Source organism: Lepidothrix coronata, unplaced genomic scaffold (assembly GCF_001604755.1).
Source record: "Lepidothrix coronata isolate B3197 unplaced genomic scaffold, Lepidothrix_coronata-1.0 Scaffold4, whole genome shotgun sequence".
Lineage (NCBI taxonomy): Eukaryota > Metazoa > Chordata > Aves > Passeriformes > Pipridae > Lepidothrix > Lepidothrix coronata.
In genome coordinates this window covers 836,081-858,692 of record NW_016690184.1, presented here as the reverse complement: position 1 = coordinate 858,692, position 22,612 = coordinate 836,081, and the positions used below count along the sequence as shown (strand labels likewise).

The 22,612-nt window shown below is 35.8% G+C and overlaps 1 protein-coding gene across 1 annotated transcript in view; it reads left to right on the top strand.

Annotated features, from left to right (window-relative positions):
• Window positions 1–22,612, top strand: part of EYS (eyes shut homolog (Drosophila)) — a 784,118-nt gene that overhangs the window by 300,148 nt on the left and 461,358 nt on the right. Inside the window, exons 19-22 of the mRNA XM_017823913.1 lie at window positions 4,521–4,780; window positions 14,497–14,593; window positions 16,413–16,520; window positions 17,173–17,318. Of these exons, the coding sequence (XP_017679402.1) occupies window positions 4,521–4,780; window positions 14,497–14,593; window positions 16,413–16,520; window positions 17,173–17,318 (611 nt within the window). The remainder of the gene's footprint in view (window positions 1–4,520; window positions 4,781–14,496; window positions 14,594–16,412; window positions 16,521–17,172; window positions 17,319–22,612) is intronic.

The window sequence follows — 22,612 nt, the reverse complement described above, 5'->3', positions numbered from 1 at the left end:
CCTAAAATTCAAGGTCCTGACTACTCATCAGGTGGCCCATATCCCTCAAGATTGTTAATTCCATCAGGGCATAAGCACTTGATTGCATAAGCATGATTGCATAAGCATTGCAGCCCAGGCTGCCACCAATAATGACCTCTCTAATTAGTTAATCTGTGTCATATTTGATTGGCTGCAAATAAGAGACCTCTAAGAATAAAGTAGGAAAGGAATATTTGAAGTGATAGTAAAGGGAGGCTTAGAGAAATTCAGGGGAGAGGAGGAGAGACATAGGTGAAAATATAAGGAGACCATCCAGGACTGACATATGACATCAGAGATCTAATAGCATCAGATGTAAACTCATAATTGCTTTTGCAGGTAGAGTCTGGCAGAACATGTTTGTGAAACAAAAAACACATTAAGAGTTCCACGTATAAAAGCAAAAAATATATTTGTAGGAGGAAAGAAGAGAGAGAAAAATGAGCATTTGAAGCCTTTGTGGGAACTGGAAGTATATGTCCTTGGAGCTTTGTGGTGTGTGTTTGTGCTCTAAATTCCAATCTCTGTATATATTGAAAGCAAGCTTTCATTTCACTACTTCAAATGGTCCAATAGCCTGTAGCTTACAAGGAATAAACTTGTCACTGAGCACTGTGGTTTCTCAGGCTGTTAGTTGATTTGATTGAATGAACAAGACAACATAAATCCTTACTATAGAATGGACCGTTGTTCCCTGTGTTGTATGTCCAACAGGCTGACCTAAACGTCATTGAATGTCTTACTGTTTCTCATCAAGAGCCTGTGAAATAAGGAGGTGGGTGAATGATGTACATGCTGTACCTGAGAATTCAGTTTAGGATTCCTCTTTCTTTGACTGAACCACTAAGGAAAAAGCAGTTCTACTGCATCTCAAATATTGCAATTTTTTCTGCAAAAACATCTGTATGTTATCCGAAAATTTTTTTATGAAATACAGAGAACTGAAAAGACTGGTTTCTTCTATTTTTCTGGTGTAAGATGTCTGAAAGCAAAAAGAATGCCTCCTTCTAAAATTTATTCTGCTCTGGTGTATTCATCTGCATTGCTGCTTTTGTCACGCCTTGGCATTTTTCCGGAGCTTCTAGCTAAACTAGGTTGGAATAAGCCCACCAATATAATTTTCTAATTGATAGACAACCACTTTAGAACTCTCAAGATTCAAAGTAGACTGCTTTTCTGATTAGCATGTTGAAAAAATGGTTTTGGCTCAGGGAAGCTCTTCCCAATGTGTGTAAATAATTGATAGAAGGGAGTGAAAAAAGGTGGAGGCAGACTCTTCTTCGGGGTATCCAGTGACAGGACAAGATGTAATGGATAAAAGCTAAACTATATGAAATATTTTAAGATAAGATACTGCTCCCTTTTAATGTGAGGGTGGTCAGGTGGTAGAACAGGTGTGCCCAGAGTGGTTGTGGAGTTTCCATCTTTGGAGATACTCAGAATGAAACTGGACTGAGACATGAGAAAAATCTAGTTGAACCTTTTTTGAGCAGGGGGGTCTAGATGAACCTCAGAAACTTTTATCCAAAATCAACCATTGAGGAAATCTTAAGATTCTTTCCTCTTATTTAATTCCTTAAAACTTTTAAGGTAGGATATACAGCAACTGATACCTGTATATTTCACTGGAATGTGAGAAGTAAAAAGGGAGTTTTAAAGCAGGTAAGAACCAAAGAATTTAATATTTAACGCATCATATAGAGATAGAAGAACTTTAATATTAGTTTTTTGGATGCCGTTCATGATTATAGCTTGCAATTTTCAACTTTGACTCTAATGTTTAAACAGGTAGTAAAATACAAAACCGTGAATATAATTTATACTGTCTATTTTCATTACCCTCTCCTTTGGTTTGTAACTGTACAGAAAGCTCTTAAATTTGTGGGGAGCTGTATGGAAAGTCAACAGTTCTTATGGAAGCTGATCTGTATGTATTAAAGAAGTTCTATGCATTTCACAGTTAAAGCGCTATATGTGACTTATATTGTTAAAATGAATAGTTTACAGAAAAGAGCCATGCATTATTTGGTTTTGAAATATCAATGGGAATATTTGGATTTGGTTATTGAAAAAAAATGTTTATGTTGGTAAAACAACACAAAGAAGTTCAGCATTGACTATCTTATCTTTATATGGTCTCTTAAAAGCATATATTAGCTTTTTTTTTTTCTTTTTCCCCTGAGAATCCTAGAAATCATCTTGATTTTTCTAACACAGTGGAAAAAAAATAGTCATTTTGAAAAAGACTATTTGGGGTTTTGCCTTTTGATCACATGGTGTCCAAGAATACCAGCTATAGTAGCTTAATTAATAATCTGCCTTTAATAATCATAACACTTCCTTACCTTATTTAAATAGTAGTTCTCATTAAGACAAGATTTTGTCTCTATTCTTAAAACTGGGCCTCAGGATAGACACTACTATATATTTTTTCACTTCTAATGATGTCACCAGCAACTTTTTTGATAGTATAGAAACAAGTACAAAAGCTCTGTGATTGTCTTCTTTGCATTAATATTGACTGTTACATCTCAGTTGGCAGGTGGCATGAAGCCAGGGTAGGACTGGCTAGTTGTGTAGAGTAAAAAACTGCTGTGTTTCAGTGACCTAATGTTCCCTGTGGCCATACAGAATAGTTTTGATAACTCAAAGGCAGTTATGAAACTCATTAGGAAGAAGGGAATGAAACATGTTTAATGTGCTCTCCTCTGTACCTCAGTTATGTCCCTGAAGTCAGACCAGTTAAGAATTGAACCATGTTCTCCTAATATGAAGTGAAAGGCTCTCCAAGTTAAAAATGGAGTATAGACACTTTGTAGTAGTTCATTGATAGTTATTTATTCAGAACTTTATAAATGAAGTCAAGAAAAAAATGAGCTTCCATAAAACAAACAACATCTATGTTCTGATCTGTTGGGACAGAGTGTTCTACTATGTCCAGTTTCAGACATTTGGAGATACTTAATTTGTAAGAGGCTCATACTTTTATGTGTTGACTAATCAGGAGAAAATTAAACAAAGTGTTGAGTTGTGGGTGCAGTATTAGTGGGCGTTGCCTGTAGATACTAGATTGATTCTGTCATGTATAACAAAAGCAGGTATGATTTTTGTGTACAAGCATAGAATAACAAAGCATATTTACTTGTAATCATATTTCCAAAAGTATACTTTGGATGTTATAACTGATAAATGAGTCCTAAAATGTGATTTTTGTCAGAGTTATTTTAAGATTGCCTGAATGCCTTTTGACAGCTCTCTTCCCATGAGAAACATACAGTAACCTGATTTTTGAATCCTTATTGATAAAATACTCAGGCCTTTCAAATGATAAAGTTGCTTCATTATATCCTTTTCATTTCATGAGACTTGGAAATTATACCCCAAAAATCAATAACATAGAACATTAAAAATTCCAAAGAAAACACTGTAAATGAAGTGTTTTAAAGGGTGAAATTTGCCTTTTGTTTGGCAAGCAATACCTGTGCCTTACAGAACAGAATTACATTACTGATTCTCCATTAAATGACCTGTTTATTATTTAAGAACAATTCCTTTTATCAAATTAGAACTATGAAGATATATTTGAATGTTTTAATGCCTGAAATCAATATTGATCAAAGTAGATAAAAGCTGGTATAGTTCATCTTTCATATTGTCTCTTGTCCTGAAAATGAGTTGCAAATATATGTTGATTTCCTTTTTATCTTCAGTGAAAGTAACAGGAATACATGACTTTTGAAGTATAACGAACCTTCTTCTATTGCAGCAAACTAAAAATTTTGCTCTGCAAACTTTGAAATTATTAGCAAATTATTATATTTTAATTTATAGAAAATTATCATATTCATGTTGTGAATAAAAATAGATATCTAAGTCATGAAGATAGCTTCTTTACAAGCAGATGTAATTTAGATTTCGGTCGTTTTTCTCTTCTGTTTTATCACTAACAGATCTTCACAAGAGAATACCAAAAAGAGAAAGAACACAATGAAAATAGGATACTTCATAATGCTTTTGACCTCCTACCCTCTTTCTTAGAGTGTACTGAATATGCTGCGTGGTGCATTTCATCCCAAACACTGAAGTACCTACTAGTTTCACACATATAAAAAGATGTCCTTCTAATCCTCAATCTTAAGGAAATTTCCATTTCATGTTTGATAATTTGTTCTGTTGCTCCAGCTTAAAGAAGACCCAGAGATGATTTTGTCAGTATCCGCTAAACCAGATGATTCTCCGAGTCATACTGTGACCTAGAATAAGTCTTTTTGCTTTTGTTCGAATAAATGGTGGGAGAAGAAGCTGAATATAACTTTTATTCATAGTGCAATCTGATACAATTGCCAGGAAAAGAAAAGCTATGAAAAGATGAAAAATATAATTGATTTTGTTTCTAGTTTTGTTTCTTTTTTAAATAGAAATAGTTGGAACCAATTGGGCTAAGTTGTTGATTTTCATTCAGCCACCATGTCAACACTTTTTTTTTTCCCTCCATCCAGATGCATATGTACAACAGGGTGGACAGGACCAGACTGTAGTGAAGATATAAATGAATGTGAATCTGAACCATGCTTGAATGGAGCCACCTGCTATGAGTCTGTGAAGCCGGGGCAGTTTGTATGCATTTGTCCTCCATTTTATACTGGCAATTTCTGCCACCAGCGCTTCAGTCCTTGTGAGCTGCCTTACAATCCATGTATAAACAATTCAACCTGTTTGGCACAAGTGGATGGAAATCCAATGTGCATTTGCAAAACAGGTAAGGACTGGTATGGTTAATCTCTTCCATTGTCTGTTGTGCTGCAGAAAAGTTGCAAATATGTATTGAATTTATCGCTATCTTCAGTTTAAGTAGCAAAATATACTTTTCAAAGCACGTAAACCCACCAAGAATTACATCAGGTCTATCTGTTGTGTTAAAAGACTGGTAAGATAGCTGTCAATTTGCCTACTATTAATTTCTTATATTACAATACTTATTAAATCTATGGTGGTTTAGGTTCAGGACTCAGAATTACTATTTCTGAGTCAATTGTTACAATGGCATAGAGATAGACATACACCTGGCCAGTAGAGCTGACAAAATAAATTGACAAAACAGACAGGCAAAAGTAGACAAAATATATGCAAATTGTTAAAAGTACAAAAATTGGAGCAAGTTGGAAATGGTTTCTTTTCCTCCTGAGCTGTCAGGAAGGCCTGGCACATCAGGAAAGTAATCTTTCTTTGCCTAATGGATACAGCGGATTGCTCTCTCTATGCATAACAAGCAAAATCACAACAGTTGCTGACAGCTTTCCTGGGCCATTGCTTAAAAGACACAATCTCTCCATCGATATGCAAGAACTTCTAAGATGGAACGGAGTAACAGTTTAACTGTGCAGAACATCACTGTGATTCTGCGTAGGAATTGTGGAGCACATTAACTAGTGAAAATTTGGAAATTTAGCATTTAGGAAGGATTTTGAAGTCATCATTGTCATGCCTATAGAGGTAGGGGTGTCTTAGGTACTGAGGATACCACATACATTAATTGGAGTGTTACATGTCATTTATTGAGCTACAAAGATATGGACATAATACATAAGAATCAGGAGTATGTAATATCTTGGGGTTTTTTACCATTAAGGTACAGGCTACCACAAGCTGCTGAGTTAAAAAAAGAAGTCACTGGGGAGGTATGCAAGTTGCTTATTGAAGCAGCTTTAAGAAAAGCTGCTTTTTAAAAACAGCTTTTGACACAATGTATTGATTTTTGAAACCTTTTTCAGAAATGATCTGTAGAGAGACATGTAGTTCAAGTTTTTTTTAACATTCCTCAGAAAAGTCATGTTTTCCAAACATTTTTGTGCAGTTGCGGAAGAATCAAAAAAGCTTGCTGTCAGAATTCTTGGAGAGCTTTGATGGAATCTTCAAGAATCTTGAAGCTTGTAGCTAGGAAATATTCAGGGAAGTAGCAGGGAAGTTATGTGAATCAGTAACATGCATTGCTAACAAATCTTGGAAAGGGGAAAATTCATCATTGAAAAGGGATTAAAGGCATAATTCATGAAGTGAGTTAATCATTCATGCTAGGAAAAATGCAACCATTTATTCAGGACTCAGCATAAAAAGAGAGATAGTAAAATAAAGAATTTTAATTGAAAGGAGTTTGATGAAATCTAATTCTTCAGTTGTCTTCTTTTCTAAATTAATCTATATTTGTCTGCCATGTGCCTCCCTTTTTCTCCCGATAAACTTGTTAGGATTATAGATCTGATACAAAGGGCAATCACATTGACATAGCTAGATTACTCCAAGACACCCAATTTAGTGGCAAATGGTATGTGGATTAAACTGTTTGCCAGTAGTTAACAGTTCAGTCATTAGAAAGTATGAATCTGGCTTAGCAGGATTCACAAAATGTAGCTGCACTTACCAAATTCTAACGATCATCTATAGAACACCATATCTGAGATGGGCACAAGAGGACCATAAGTCATGCTATTGACAGTGGCACCTATTTAGAAGGAAAAGAGACTATCTCCTGATTAAAGGGAGCTGGGCTAGGTCAGAGAAGACAAAAGCCGATAGAATGTAAATTGGGCAGAATCATAGAATTAGCTGGGTTGGAAAGGACCTCTGAGATCATCAAATCCAATCTTTGATCCAACAGCACTTTGGTTACCAGACCACGGCACTAAGTACCACATCCAGTCTCATCTTAAAAACCTCCAGGGACGGAGAATCCATCACTTCCCTGTAAAGAATTTCTTCCTAATATCTAACCTAAACCTCCCCTGACACAGCTTAAGACCATGCCCTCTTATCTTACTAAGAGCTGCCTGGGAGAAGAGACTGATGCCCACCTGGCTACAACTTCCTTTCAGGGTGTTGTAGAGAGTGATGGGGTCTCCCCTGAGCTACTCTTCTCCAGGCTAAACAACCCCAGCTCCCTCAACCTCTCCTCACAGGACTTGTGTTCACATCCCTTCACCAGCCTTGTTGCTCTTGTCTTGACCTGCTCCAGCACCTCAATATCCTTCCTGGACTGAGGGGCCCAGAACTGGACACAGTACTCCAGGTGTGGCCTCACCAGCACTGAGTACAGGGGAAGAATCACTTGCCTGGTCCTGTTGGCCACACTGTTCCTGATCCAGGCCAGGATGCCATTGGCCTTCTTGGCCACCCGGGCACACTGCTGGCTGACATTCAGCTTCCTCTCAGTCCAAACTCCCAGGTCCCTTTCTGCCTGGCTACTCTCTAGCCACTTTGTCCCCAGCCTGTAGTGCTGCATGGGGTTGTTGTGGCCAAAGTGCAGGACCTGGCACTTGGCCTTATTGAACCTCAACCAGTTGGAATCAGCCAAAAAAAAAGAGTATGAAGGATATTAGGCTAGGACAGAATTACCACAGAAAATTGGTAGGAAGATAACAAAGCCATCATTAGTTGTAGTATAAAGTAAAACTCTGCATCTTTGTTCTTGTATGTATGTTAGGGAACTACAGTTGTCTCTTTTTGCTCTAAAGACTTCTAGAATTCGATAAATAGCATTAGTGTAAAACTTCCACTTGAGCTGTCTGCCCTAGATATAGAGGGTTTCTTCCTGCAAGGAGATAGATGATAACATTTGTGTAACAAACTGAGATCTCATATCATAGATTCTGGAACAGTGTTAGACCATAACTTTAAGTTAAATTGTCCACACAAGCAAATTTAACAGTTTAAAACATTACGATCTCTACAATTGTATGGTGTTATATTGATGGTTGCAAGAATGTTGTAGGGGAGGCAGTTATTGCAAAAGTTTAAGAATCACTGCAATAGAGCAAGTTTCTGAAAATGTGTACAGAAAACATCTCTTCTTATGTACTTTGCCAGAAATAGATAAGCAAGGGTTTGATCAAGGCAATTGGAAGGACATAGGGTTTTGAGCTGTTATGCATGTAACCAGCACTGTACATACTAAATGCAAACAATACAGAGAAGAAATGGAAAACTTAGGGCAAATAGTGGAATTTTATTGCTTAATTTATCAACATGCTTTTCTGTTCTTAAGGAATTCCATTCTTGGAATTAATCTTAATAATAGAAATGGAAATTTAATGTAACAGAAGAACAAGGTAGGAAATGTGAGCAAAACTATAGAATTTAAATAATGAAATATTTGTAGTTGAGCCTATTCATAAATTCCCAAAAAAGTCTACATGCAAAAAATCCAAATATATATATAAGTGAACTAGATTGGAAATAGAGTATGGGCATTAGCCCATGCTTTTCTAGATAATGTCAAGAACAAAAGTGTTAGTTTTATAAAGACAATACAAAGGAAAGACAGGGCAGTTCGGTAAAAATAGTTCAGCATTCTGAGAACAATTTTGTTCCACACCAAAAAAATTACTGAAAAAGATATATTCAGAATGAGGAAAAACTATAAGAGGACATACAACTACACAGTGCAAGATCAGCTCTCTGGCTAGGACTGTTGAAAAAAAACCTTAATTAATGATGAAGTGGGACATAAAAGGTAACAATTTTCACAAAGTGTGAAACGTGGGGAATTACGAGCACATAAATATTGTAGAGAATAACAAGATAAAGAAATAATTTGCAACCATAAACTATGGGCCAGAAAATATCTAGTGTTTTCTAATAAGAGAGTTTTATAAGAGTGATTTATTCTTCTATGAGAATTGAGTAGATATATCTAGGAGCTAAAGCAAGGCAAGATTAGTAGCAACAGCAGATAGTTGTTGCTGACACAAAAACAGGAAGTGAAAGGCAAGGTTGTTAATTAAGACAGTTCTTGAAATTTCTGTTTCTTAAAAGGTAGAAATGAATCTCTCACTAAAATTAGACGTAGATCTTGCTTCATTAGTCCAGGTAACATGGATAGGATAAACTCATTATGTTTATGCAGCCTCCTTATTACAGTGGAAGCAATTTTCTTCTTACCTGTTAGGTTGTGATGGAAAATTATCAGGAAACACTATACATTATACATTGCATACTTATAGAGAGAGTGTTCATATCAAAGCTTTATGTACTGTTTTCAAAAATATGGATTATTTGATCAGCTTCTGTGTTAACTCAGTAACATTTTAATGAGTTATGATAATCAGATGAGAAATTAGATCATTTAAATACTGTATGTATTTTTGAAACAAATACACTAGAAATACCTGGATTAATTTGACCAGATATAGATGTCCACAGTATTACATTAAGGTGCTGTCATTTTCTGAGGTTATGCATTTCACTCAAAAGCAGACATACAGAGTCAAATGGCTAATGCTATGGAAATATTTATGTCACTCTGCTGACTATTTAGGCAGCTTAGGACAATTCTGTCAAATGGTAGACAGGCTGAATTTTTTAGCAGTTACCTGTTGCTGGATTATTATTGCTGTAGGGATTTTTTTTTTAATCTACACAGTTCTGGGAAGCACAGTTTTAAAGAGATGTAAAAAGAACAGAGAGCAGCAACTTACGTCATTACAGCACATAAGTACTCAAAAGCTTTGTCATCTTATTTGTGCTCATTGCAGCTTTAAAGATATAAGGCTAAAAGTTGAGAACTTGAAAAAACCTGGTTTATGCAAGAGGAATTGCAGGAGTCTCAAGGTTACAACCACCAGTTTTAGGGTGTAGGGAAATTATGTGTCTTGTTCCAGGAAAATTTGTTAAAGATATCTAGGAAGAGCACTGTATTATGTCTAAGGAGAAACAATAGCTACGGCTTGTACTGGCATTAGCCACCTTATTTTTTCTTTATCTTCCAAGTAGTCCTTCTAAAAGCAATACTCTATTGATGCTTCAGGGTAATTTCTGAAGTCCTTGTTCTTAAAAAGTTCTTTCCAGGACTTTTTAACCTCTTATCAGACTACTGTCAATAACTCTGTCCCATGAGACCTTGTTTTTTTATATCCTTTGTTCTAGCATGCTAGTGACTATTTTTATTTGGTCTATAGGATGTTAGAGCTAGAAGTTTGAACTGAGGCAAAATATCTTTAAGTCCATGTCTGAAACAAGGCTAAGTGAAAATCATAATAATGCACAAACTTTATAATACCAAGCAGAAATAATAAGTGGATGCTGAAGAACAGAAATTATACAAATTCAGATTACCATTGTCAGATTCCTGAGCCCCTCTATGCCAGTTTCTTTTTCAGGCACACACATACATAATTCACAGATAGAAATAGCCTTTTTACAGAGCCTAATATTTTACACACTTTTGATTTTGATATATGTACCTGCCTTTGTCATGCTGAATAACCCAAGTACCTGAACTAATGATTATGGGGCGGCTGTGATATCTCTGCTGCTTGCAAACATTGGTTCATAAATGGTTCATGGTAAGGAGACAAATATAAATATAATCCTTTATACTGTGTTGATGAATAAAATAGTAGAGATCTTATAGCGAAAGAATCCTTTTAGGATCCTGTTAGTCCTCTATGTTACCTGCAGAGGTCAATTCTGTAGTATTTCTCTGCAATGGAAAAAAGAGATAAAAATGATCATAAATATGACAGGGGGTCCCCTGGTGGTCTAGTGGTTAGGATGCAGCACTCTCACCGCTGTGGCCCGGGTTCGATTCCCGGTCAGGGTAAAAGTCCCCTGGGCAGATGGAGCTCGTCAGCCCTGTAAGGCAATCCATCTAAGAGAAGGTCACTCTAAACAAACCTATGTCCTGAGGACCTCGCTGCCACTGTCCAAGCTCGCTCGGCCCCGGCAGATGAACCTTAGGATTAAAGGGTGGGCTCAGTTCAGCGTACACTGTGTCTCACCTAAAAAAAAAAAAATCCATTGCGCAGGTTCGAAGGGTAAAGACCTTTCCCAAATCTTCGCTCGTGAAGACTGGTCATACCAAATATGACAACAGATATTTAGCTTCTATACTCTGTATATTCTTTCACTTTGCAGCTCCCAAAAATCTCACAGAGAGAGTTAAGACATGCAGGATTCATTTCCTATATTTCAGAGAAACAGAAGGAATGTCCATCTTAAAGTAACAGCATTTAAGACATTTCTAGACCTCATATCATTAAAGTCACTTTCATGTCACCTGAACAATTAGAAATATAGAGAAATAAATGTAGATTTTCTAACACAAAGTACTGTAATGATTTTCAATTGTTTTTCATCTCTGTTAATTTCTGACAGTCTGGAAAATGTTCTCTGTTACTATAAAAAGTGTTAACATTTCTGAGGTGCATTTCACTTCCTCAAAAATGCCTATATATTTTCGACAAAATAATAAGTATTTCAAACTAAGTAGTGTATCCCTTTGATTTAAAAAAAAAAATATATAGATACCAGTAAGGCAATGAGATTCTGTTTACACCTTCAGTTTTTCTAATGTGACAGGAAAAATACAGCAAAATATGTTTAACAAATAAAAACCACTTTACAGCATCAAACCTGTTACCAGGATTGTTACCAAATAAGTGATATTTTCTTTTAAAAGGGAGTCTATGCAGCAGTGGGCAAAGATGTGGGAAAATTCTTTTAACTTCAGTACAGTAGCATTTTGATATTGTGTCTTTTGCCAGCTATTGCTTCGTCATTTATCTGTATCAGAGACTAATAAGTACTAGCAGATGTCTTAGTTTTGAGAACAAGGACTGCATGTTAGAGCAAAGAATGATAGGAGAAGTACCTTATGACTTGACCACATATTTGAGACACTCTTTAGTAGAAAAGATTCACCAGAAGACCCAAAACCATGTCCACATAAGTCCACAGAAATAATTAGCATGTATTCAGGAAGTGTAATAAATATGTAATAGAAATGTAATGAATATGTACTAGTTTCAGCAATATAACCTGCTCTGTTTGGTTACTGGGTGTGCAAACTTTGTGGAGTATCTCTGAGTTATTCATAGTATTACACTGGTTTGCTTTCTCTTTAAATGTACTAATTTCAGTGAAACTGCATTTCCCCTGCCCATTGGCACAGCCTTCTACTCTGTAATGAAACTTAATTTCAAAAATGTCAAACATTACAAATAAATGAGAAATCACAGATGCTGAAGTTGACTACAAATGGCCTTGTGGATCCTGGTCTCTCACTATGGCCTCCAATTTCTTAATTAAGCCAGAGTTAGAGAAACGTTACTATCTTTTCTGCTCTTACCCAGTGGAACTGGAGTGGCATGTTTTAAAAGGACAGCTACTGATTATTTTGTGTGTGTGTCAGTGACCAGGTCTAGTACTGAACTTGGTCTCTGGAGTGCTAGTTTATAGTTCTTTTCTTTTTTGCTTAAACTATAGGCAGATACAGATGAAGGTTCAAATCGCAGCATTAAGATGCATATTTCACATGCTACAGATAAGAAAAATGTTCGTATTGTTTACTCTGATTCAGAGTCATTTGCAAATAATAAACTAAAACATTCAAAATACAACAAGGTTGCCTGTGCTGAGGGAGCTACTTCAAAGCAGTACACTGGGACAGATAATTTTTTCCTTATTATGGCAATTCTTTTACCATTGGGTGTTTGTGTTTTGGGTTTTTTTTTGTGAAATATCATACAAATAGTAAATAAATGAGGGTATCCCTTCATTTCCTGAAGCATGACATTTCTGAAAAAAAGAATAACATCATAGCAGTATAAGTGACTGTAATTGAAGGGTTAGTTTAAACTGAGATATATTCCAGGCTTTATTTTTTCACCTTTGTAGCACACACTGCTGTGAGACCTTCAGCAAATATTAAGAACTCATTTCAGTCAGGTCTTGCCCAGAAAGCTGTTAAACAGAAATAATCTTGCTAAGAATAAAATACCAACTACTTTGATGTGGGCTCACGTTTAGAACATATATCAGAGTGCCAGCAGAGATTTCTTTCTACAGTTTTCCCTACAACTCTGACTAAGACATTTGTTTTTCCAGTAATGGTTTTCTCTAGATAAAAATAAGCCATACTATTCTAACTATTGTCTTTCATGATCTCCCCACTTTCATTAAGTACTTTGAAAACTAAAAATATATTATATAGCAATAAAAGCAATTATTATCCTTATTTGAGTATCTAAAAAGGTATAGGGAACAAATTTTCCTTGTTGCTTTAACAAAACATCCAATAAAACCTTCATCATGTTTATAGTAATATATATTGAATTTCAGTATACTGAATTCAGTATATAGTAATATATACTGAATTTTAGTAACTATTTTTTATAGTTGTCTTAGTTTAAATTTTTCATCTAACTGATGTTCAAAAATGCTTGTTGAACACCATAAATGTTCTTTAGTCAGTATGCAATCAGGAGTCGTGTATTCTCATTGCAGTGCAAATAGTTTACTCACTGTAGTGGTTTCATTATTACATCAATTGAAAACATATATATTTAATTTGTGCAAAATTCAACTAAGTAGCTATAGTTTAGTCACTGTATGTATAGAATTTTAACACAACCATGCATTTAGCAGAACATTTATTTAGGTGGAAGTTTTAAGATATAGCATTCTAAGAGCAGAAATAGTGTTCATGTATCACTGAAACATGACTTATTTCTTTTTAGTGTATATTCTGGAACATTTACACAGGTAAATGTAATGTATTATGCAAGCAATGTACTGTGCAGATAAGATCTTAATCACATTTTTTCTTAATTTAAATATTAAAACCACTTAATTTTTTTTTTCTCAGCTACTGACTGCTTTGAATAAATGTGGTCTCTCTAACTTCCACTATGCTCTGTAATATATTAATTACTGAATTAATATAAGCTTTTAGTTTCTTTTGTTCTGCACTCCCCAAGAAAGCCTTTTCAGTCTTTTAAAAAGGGGTACATTTCCCCAGTATATTTAAACAGATGCTCATACCAAATCTGTTCTCTCTGGTTCATTAAAGTATCCTAAGACTTCATACACTGTCTGGAAATTATTTGAAACTAAGGACAAAAATAATTGGAGAAAATTCTTTTAGGATTATTTCCTTCCACTTGTTGCCCTGATTTTAGAGTCAGCGAGCAGTGACTGCTCCAGGAGCAAAGGTAAGCCAGGAATCCTTGGCTGCCAGAGCAGGGACCTTGCTCTCTGACAGTATATGAATATGGCAAGCAGGTCAGGCCCAATGGCTGTATCTAGGATCAGCACAGCATGCCAGAGCACCAGTCAAAGCTACGGGGAATGGGACACATCCAAGGTCAAGCCAGGAAGCTACTCTGAAGACCAAAGTCAGCATTCAAATAAGCAGCTACATGGCTAGGCATGCACATGGCCACAACACAGGTCAGTCAGACACCCAGGGCAAAGAGCCTCAGCTTGAATGCTCCAAAAAGAAGAGGTAGTCATTGCTGATACTTCCCTCATCTCCTTCTTGAATGGCTTCAAGTGCAGCTTAGGTTTCTCAGGCCTGCCACTTGCATTGTCTGAGTTGCTCCTAGACTCAGACAGCCAAACCTCCAAGAGAAGCTGTGACCCTTATATTTAGATCATGTAGTAGAGTTCATTCATTCACAGTTAATGTGATCTATGTTTCAGGATTTGAGGGTACTTACTGTGAAGTTAACAGTGATGAGTGCATCTCCCATCCGTGCCAAAATGAAGGTCTCTGTGTGGATGGGATCAACCACTACAGGTGAGGAAAATTATTCGAATGACAGATATACAGTATGATAGATGGATGTTTATCATCTAGCTATTGCTTTGGTGCTTTGCCTGTCTAATGTCTGTTGACCTTCAATGTCTTTGATAGCTACATTACAGTCTAGATCTTCTTGTGAGCAAAAAGTCACACATGTACACCATACATGTGAACCCAAAAATCTATTGTAGGGTTAATTAAAATCTTAAGAATCTAATAAAATCCAGAAAACTGTTGTTGTTAGTCCTGTTAAAATAATGCAAATAATCTGAGTTGAAATAAATAGAAAATCTTCATGAACAATTTAGTTGTAGTTGTTATGTAAGAAATCTTGCAATTACATAGCTCTTGTATCCTTTGTTATGATTACTCTCACAATGTCTGGATCTTGTGATCAGTGATTTAGATCTTCCTCAAGAAGAACTGGCAGTATTACCGTGAGTCAGTGGCATCAGGAAGTCTTTTTCATGAGAAGTGTGATTTTTACAGTAGGGGTTCTCTCATCTTCAGTCTCAGGTCTGCTTGGAGCCTTTTCTGTGTATTTTCTTGTCACAATTTACTTCCTCTGCACTGTTTACCAGTTTCCCCAGCTCACATAGAATCATAGAATGGTTTGGGTTGGAAGGGGCCTTAAAGATCATCTAGTTCCAAACACTCTGCCACTGGAAGGGACACCTTTCACTAAAACAGATTGCTCAGAGCTCCACCTAGCCTGGCCTTGAACACTGCCAGGGATGGGACATCCACAACTTTTCCGGGCAACATGTTCCAGTGCCTCATCACCCTCACAGCAAAGAACTTCCTCCTAATATCTAATCTAAATGTACTCTCTTTTAGTTTGAATCCGTTCCCCCTTGACCTATCACTACATGCTCTTGTAAAAAGTCCCTCTCCTTTCTTGTGAGGTCCTTTCAGGTACTGGAAGACCACAATTAGGTCACCCCTAAGCCTTCTCTTTTCTAGGCTGAACAACCACAACTCTCAGAGTTTCCTCGTAGGAGGGATACTCCATCCTTCTAACGGTTCTTGGTGGCCTCCTCTGGACTTATTCCAACAGGCTGATGTCCTTTCTGTGCTGGGGACCCCAGAGTTGAATGTAGCACTCCACGCGGGGTCTCACCAGACTGGAGTAGAAGGGCAGAATCACCTCCCTTGACCTGCTGGCCCTTTGATGTAGCCCAGGATACAATTGGCTTTCTGGACTGTAAGCACATATTGCCGGCTCATGTCCAGTCTCTCATGCTCCAGGACCCCCAAGTCCTTGCCAGCAGGGCTGCTCTTGATCTGTTTATCCCCCAGCCTATACTGATACCAGGGGTTGCTCCAAGCCAGGTGCAGCACCTTGCACTTGGTCTTACTAAACCTCACAAGATTCCCATGAGCCCAATTCTGGAGGATGGCATCCCATCCTTCAAGTGTGGGACACATGATCATCCCAGTGTCTTGCACTCTCACCATATGTGCTATTTGCAGACCTGAAGCTATAGCACAGGAGGCATCAGTTACTTGGCTCCAGGGCAGGTGTCAAAACAAGTGAAAACCAGCTCAGTCCAAGGCAAGTCCTATGTAAACCCTTGCACAGTGGATTTAGCACAAAGCCTGTGGCCTTCAGCTAATAATGACGAAAGTTTTATTTACTGGTCTACAGTCACTGTACTTGTGAAGCCTGTTAAAATATAGTTTTTTGTAATGACCCGAAAAAAAGCAAACATGATTTTGGCACCACATAATTCATACCCCTCAATATCTGCTGTGTTTTTCTGGACTCTTTAGAATGAACTAAAAATTAATCTACTGACATCCTTTTTGTTAGATGCTCCTGCCAACATGGCTATACTGGGACCCTGTGTGAAGTGGAGATCAATGAATGCTTATCAAGACCCTGCAAAAACAATGGAACTTGCCTGGATCTTGTTAACAGGCTAGTGACTACTAAATGAAATCTGATTCCCTGATTTTATTACTTTAATTCTGCTTACTGCCTTGATATTTGGATGGGACCTTAAGCATATGACAAGGATTTGGTGTTAAAGTAAAGCAGGCCAATCCTACTGACTCAGTTTTCTGTCCATATGCAAACTGGAAGGAAATTAGAAGGGGAAAAGTCTCTTACTTATTTTATTATTATTTTACTTATTTGGAAAAAGACTGAAATAGAAGAAAATTGATCTTGAGTTAGATTGCTACATGCATCTCTTTTTTCAGCGTCCAACAGTGACTTTTTCAAATGTAAAGGTTTACTAAAAGTTAAATGAAAGAAAGAGAAAAACTTGTACCATATGTTTTTTCAACAGCACTCCACAAGACTTGGGCCAGAAGACTACTAGTCCTTAAGTCATTCCTTATACCTTCAATTAAAATTACTGTGCCCATTTTTTTCTACTAATTTAACAAAGAGTAAATCACTCTGCTTGCTTCAGAAGAATGGAAATTAGAAAAGTTTGTTCATTATTTTAATATGGATGAGGGTTAGGGACACTAACTTGACATCAGGAGATATATAAAGCTTCAAAATATTGGAATAGATCACACTGTTACTTCTGTTGACTTACCTGATTTTCCCTTTTCTGAAGATTCATCTGTAACTGTGCACCTGGATACTATGGGTCTTTGTGTGAGATGGATGTAAATGAGTGTGAAACTTTGCCTTGTTTGCATGGAGGAAGCTGCATCAACAGGCTTGGAGGCTATCTGTGTTTCTGTCTACCTGGATTCACAGGTATGATCCACTCTCTACCACAATAAAGAAGTTTATTTCACAGGTTTTACATGGTTTTAATTTTATAGCAAAGGCCTCAACTAAACCAAGGAAAGAGCAAACAGGAGCATCTCCTTATTGGAGGATAAATCAATATTAACTCAAATAGAACTTTGATACAATTCTTGTGAAGTATCTCAAGCTTATTTATATCAAGACTTGATTTATAATTTCTCTAGTCCCCCATACATTCAGCTGAAACCCATTAAAAGAGTTATTGTACAATACAAAGAAAATCAATGTGGGTTTTTTTAAATTCAGACAAGAAAAGAACTACTACCATAGATACAGAGTAAATTTTGCAAACACAATAAAATGTTACCTTGTCATTTGAATTTGCACAGAACCATGGCAACAGCTTGACTTTGCTGACCTGTTGGACCTAAACTGTTATCTTTAGTATTAATCTTCGCATTTTTAAAGAATAATGACAAAATAATTGATGGGTAGAGATATAGTAAAATTTGCTTAAAGTTATGTTTACTTTTATTTAAATGCTTTGTGTACTGCAGAACTAGTTCATACCTAGTGTTTTGAAAGATCCAGCTTAAGCAACCTGAAAACACGTGGGATCATACAACTGCAGAAATGTTTGCAGTTGTTGCCTTAAGTTGTATCATTTCTGCATTCTTTGTGCATAAAATTTTGTTTCCTACCCATTCCAGCCTGCTATGAATACCACATAATTTATAAGATAAGAAAGGATGCAATTTTTCATCCACTGAACTGAGAGGAACGTAATTCTCCACAGAACAAAGGACAAGCATAGTTTTGGGAATACATATATAGCTGTATATTCTTTTTCCATTCACCACAAACTTTAGTCCACATATCATTTGTGCACTGTTCTTCAAAATTATTATTGACATTTCAGAGAAAATTCAAAAAATCTATATAATTTTCTTGCCTAAAACTTTTAAATCCTCCCCCTCCTGCCCCCGCAATATTTTCTTTAAATGGCCTGTGTTCTGAATAGTACTTCTTGCCTGTCACAGAAACTTCTGTTCACTAGGCAGTGGTGCTGCAGATATAATTTCTAACTAATAGATGTTAAACCAGCTGTCTTAACCTTTATGTACATGTTTCTGTAAGAATTCCCAATTATATTCATAAAAGACTAGACACCTGCACTTGAAGCACTTAGGAGACTTTAATTTGAAAAGGAACCAGCAGTGTGCAGCTGTGCTTTCCTTTTGATTGTTCACTACTGACTAAGCAGTTTGACTTTAGTTCTTTTCCCTAACACATTTAACCAACTAGGATAGGATGTTGGGAGGGGGTTTTGTGATTTTTTTTTCCAAATTAGCTGTAGTAGTTGTTTATTATTACAAGTACTTATTTTGTAGTACAACTTCTGTTAGTATATTTACAAGAATATTTCTTTACTATTTAGTGTTAGTTTTTTACTAACGAGGTAGTGTGATATCAAGGTGTCTATCAAGTGCCCAAACATTACTCAAAAACTAGTGATAGGTTGCCCATCACTTAACTATAACCAGTGACTTTTTTTCCCCCTCCTTTAAGTGACACTGTTTGGGCAACCACTATGCGACATACCAGCTAGATGGAGTCCAGAATAATTCATGCAATAAACAGTATAGCAGTTGAACTAAAGTTCTAAAATTATATTGCAGTGTTAGCAGGACCAGAAGGGAGTGAAAGTAATTTCATTTTAAAGTGAGGTCTTTTCAGAGCAAGACATTGCTTTTCTGGATTATGAAGCAAAAAGCACATGTCAAGTGTATGATTCCGTGGCAAACATACAGAATTTTAAAGTAGTTCTCTGATAATTTGAGGTTTTAAGAACTTTTTATAGAAATTACAGTTTAAATAGCTAATAGCTGATTTTTCATATTCAATTTAACAAAGGTAATTGTACTGTTTCAAGGTACCAAGCTGTGAAATTATAACTAGTAAAGAAAATACTACATAACTACAAAATATTAATATTCACACTACTGAATTTGTAAGAGGAATTCATTTAACTCTTTGAAAGACAGGTGTAATTCCACTTTAATCTTCAGTAATTTCTTCAATTTACAAGTAACTTTTCTTTCACAGACCAGACACCTTTAAAGGTATGTGGCAGTGTGAATTGTTTTCAATGATCAGTTGAATTTAAAAAAAAGTGTAATGTACAGTGAAAACTTTAATCATTGATTGTTAAGATATTATAGACTTATGAAGTTGAATGGAAACAAATTACAACACATTTAATTCGTTAGGTTAAAGGTTCATTTAATATTTCAATTAATTTATAAAAATTATTTTAAAATTATTAATATTTATCAGATATTTTGATTTTTTTCTGGTTATCATGTAATTTACTGTCTTGGAGAACACAGTTTTTAGACACTGATCTCTGCTCTGTTACCTCTGAAATTTTGGCATCTAATGTATCACTTAATATTTTAAATTCTCCATAAATTTATGTTTTTTTGGATTTATTTTTCATTTTTCATATTTTTATTTAATTTTAAATAGATGTTTAACAAAAAATGCATTAAAATAATTTATTAAATATTACACTATAGCATTTTCTCCACACTGCTAAGATAAAATCTGCTGCTTTGCAGCTCATGTAGACCCTTAAAAAAGGTGATCACAGTTCAGATGACAAACACACAGGTGTATTCTTTCTGTCAGGATTTAATTGGCAGCTACAATGGTCTTAAGCCTTAGACATCACTAATGCACCATGGTTAAAGTCCTCATCACAGATACTTTGGAAAATAAAACTTATGTGATCTGAGCATGCAAGAAACTGTTTTTTTTTTCCAAAAATGAGAAGTGACAATAAAAAAGTGCTCTATTTGAAAGAGAAGAAAAGTAACAAAATAATAATGCCAAACAATCAACTAATCATTTTTAAAAGTACACAGTTCCTTTCCTCTGGTTTGTTTTGGTTTTTTTTTCTAAAATACCTTCTAGTTCTTACTGCATCCCCTCTTGTGCAGTAGCCTAGTGCGTATGTTTAGTTGTCCTCAATCATACTGGCTAGAAGGGCCACATCACAGATGCAGCTGACCCAGTGACATGAACTTTCCATCCCCATCTTAGTGCCTCTCAGTTTTGTAATTGGTTTCGCCGGGCCAGTGTTGCCCCATGAAACAATACTGCTCAGTTCTGCTAGGTATTCTTCATGACACAAGATCTAATTATTCAATTTCTATCAGCTGCTGCTGTTATTTTAGATTTATTTGCTCTTTAGCAACTGTATATATACAGTATACATCCTTGTTGCCCAAAATGATCTTTGTAAACAGATATATGTTGTTCCTTCAGATCTATGACTTCAACATACTAAAGCTGCAAACTGTCTCCTTACATATTTTGAGCACTCTCTTCCAAGTACACAAAAACACCATTACTTTTTCCAAGTTTTATACTCCATTGCAAAAATTATTGAATTGAGATAGCATTAAAATTTTATATTGAAAGATGCGGGCCTGGAAAACTACTATTTTTTTAAATGCTTACATAGCATAAAGAAATTTGACAGAAGCACAGGATATAGTTTCTAGATAAGCAGGTAGCTGCAAAATTCTCTGCACTCTCATTCTCCAGTCTGATAATTCTTGTTCCATACCTCCCATTTTTACATGAGGAAAATCTGGCCTGGTTTATAGAACTAAATGAAAAAAATCACTGACTGAAAGTCATAGTAGAATAGCTCTTTGCTCAAGATCACATTTGTTACTGCTTGTTGTTGTACATTGGTGGTACCCGAGTGTTACATATAAAAACATAATATGGAAGATGCCTCCTGAGTCACCGAATCTAAAATGTGTTTTTCTAAACAATCAGCCATTCATTGGCTGGAATAAAGAGTGTTAGTGGTAATAACATGAACTGCTAAATTTGTACTACAAAAGTAAAGAAACAAACAACCTTAAACATTTTGCTTTGTAACGTGCCAGATATGAGACTTAATGTGCATAGAAGGTAGACATTTTGAGTAAGAAAACACCATGTTTCCATAGTCTTCTTTTACACTAAGATAGCCTTTGAAACATGTCTTAATCAGGGACTGCTTTGCTCTGTATGATTCCATAATCCTTTTATTTCATAAACATTACTACAAATACAGGACACTTGTTCATAATCTGAGGACATCAAAGGCTATGTCAGATTTAATTTTGGCTTGATAGCCAAACATTTGTTAGAGAATCTGAAAATAAACTGCAAACAAGTGGAATCCTCATGACTGTTTGTGGAATTATAAATTAAATGGAATGTAAACAACAAATTAAAACTAAAAGCAAAATAAGGAAATATAATCAATGAGTATAGCTATATCTTCATTGATACAAATTAGTCTGATGTTGCATTCTGAATGTGCTCTGGTACACAATTATGTAAAGAATAAAATATGAAAAATATACATATTCCATATTCCACTGAGTTTGGTATTAAAAAATATTAATGAAAACACTAATATTACTTTCACTTTAGCTGCTCAATATAGCATTTTTAAATGGAATAAGTAATTAAACATAATATGCTATGATCACTTACCCTGAAGGTCGTTTTCATGATTGAAGTGTTAATCACTTCTTCTAAATCTTGCCATCTGAACAACCTTATGTCAAAATATAACTGAGATGATTCAGACATACCTCAAGTGAAATAATTTTCATGTTAATGAAAAATTTATTTTATATTCAACTATAAACCATAAGTGTCTGGGTCATTAAGTCTGCTGCAAAATGGATTTAATAAGAATACAATTTTTTTGACTGTAGAGTTCTGTTTGTTCATTCCTAGTTGCTTCATTTGAAAGGATTCTAGGATTACCAAGTTGTTACTGCCTTTGTTGACAGATTTTGTCCTTCTTAAGTCTTTATTTTCTGATATTCCTTTGTTTCAGGTTAAGTAAATCAAAGATCTTTTTCAAAGACTAAAGGTTTGGTTTTTTTTAAATGTGTTGGGTTGACCTTGTCCCTCTGCCAGCTGCTCATCCAGTTGTTCTTTCAATCCCCCTTATCAACAGAATAGGAAAAGAAATTAAAGATGAAAAAACTCATGGGTCAGTGACATGGAAAGTAGGATTGATTGCACCCTTCAGTGAGTTTGCTGATGACACCAAGCTGTGTGGTGCAGTTGACCTGCTGGAGGAAAGGCATGCCATCGAGAGGGACCTTGACAGGCTTGAGAGGTGGGCCCAAGAGGTTCAACAAGGCCAAGTGCAAGGTCTTGCATGTGGGTGGGGCAATCCCAGGCTGGAGGTATTGGTTGACAAGAAGGTCAACATG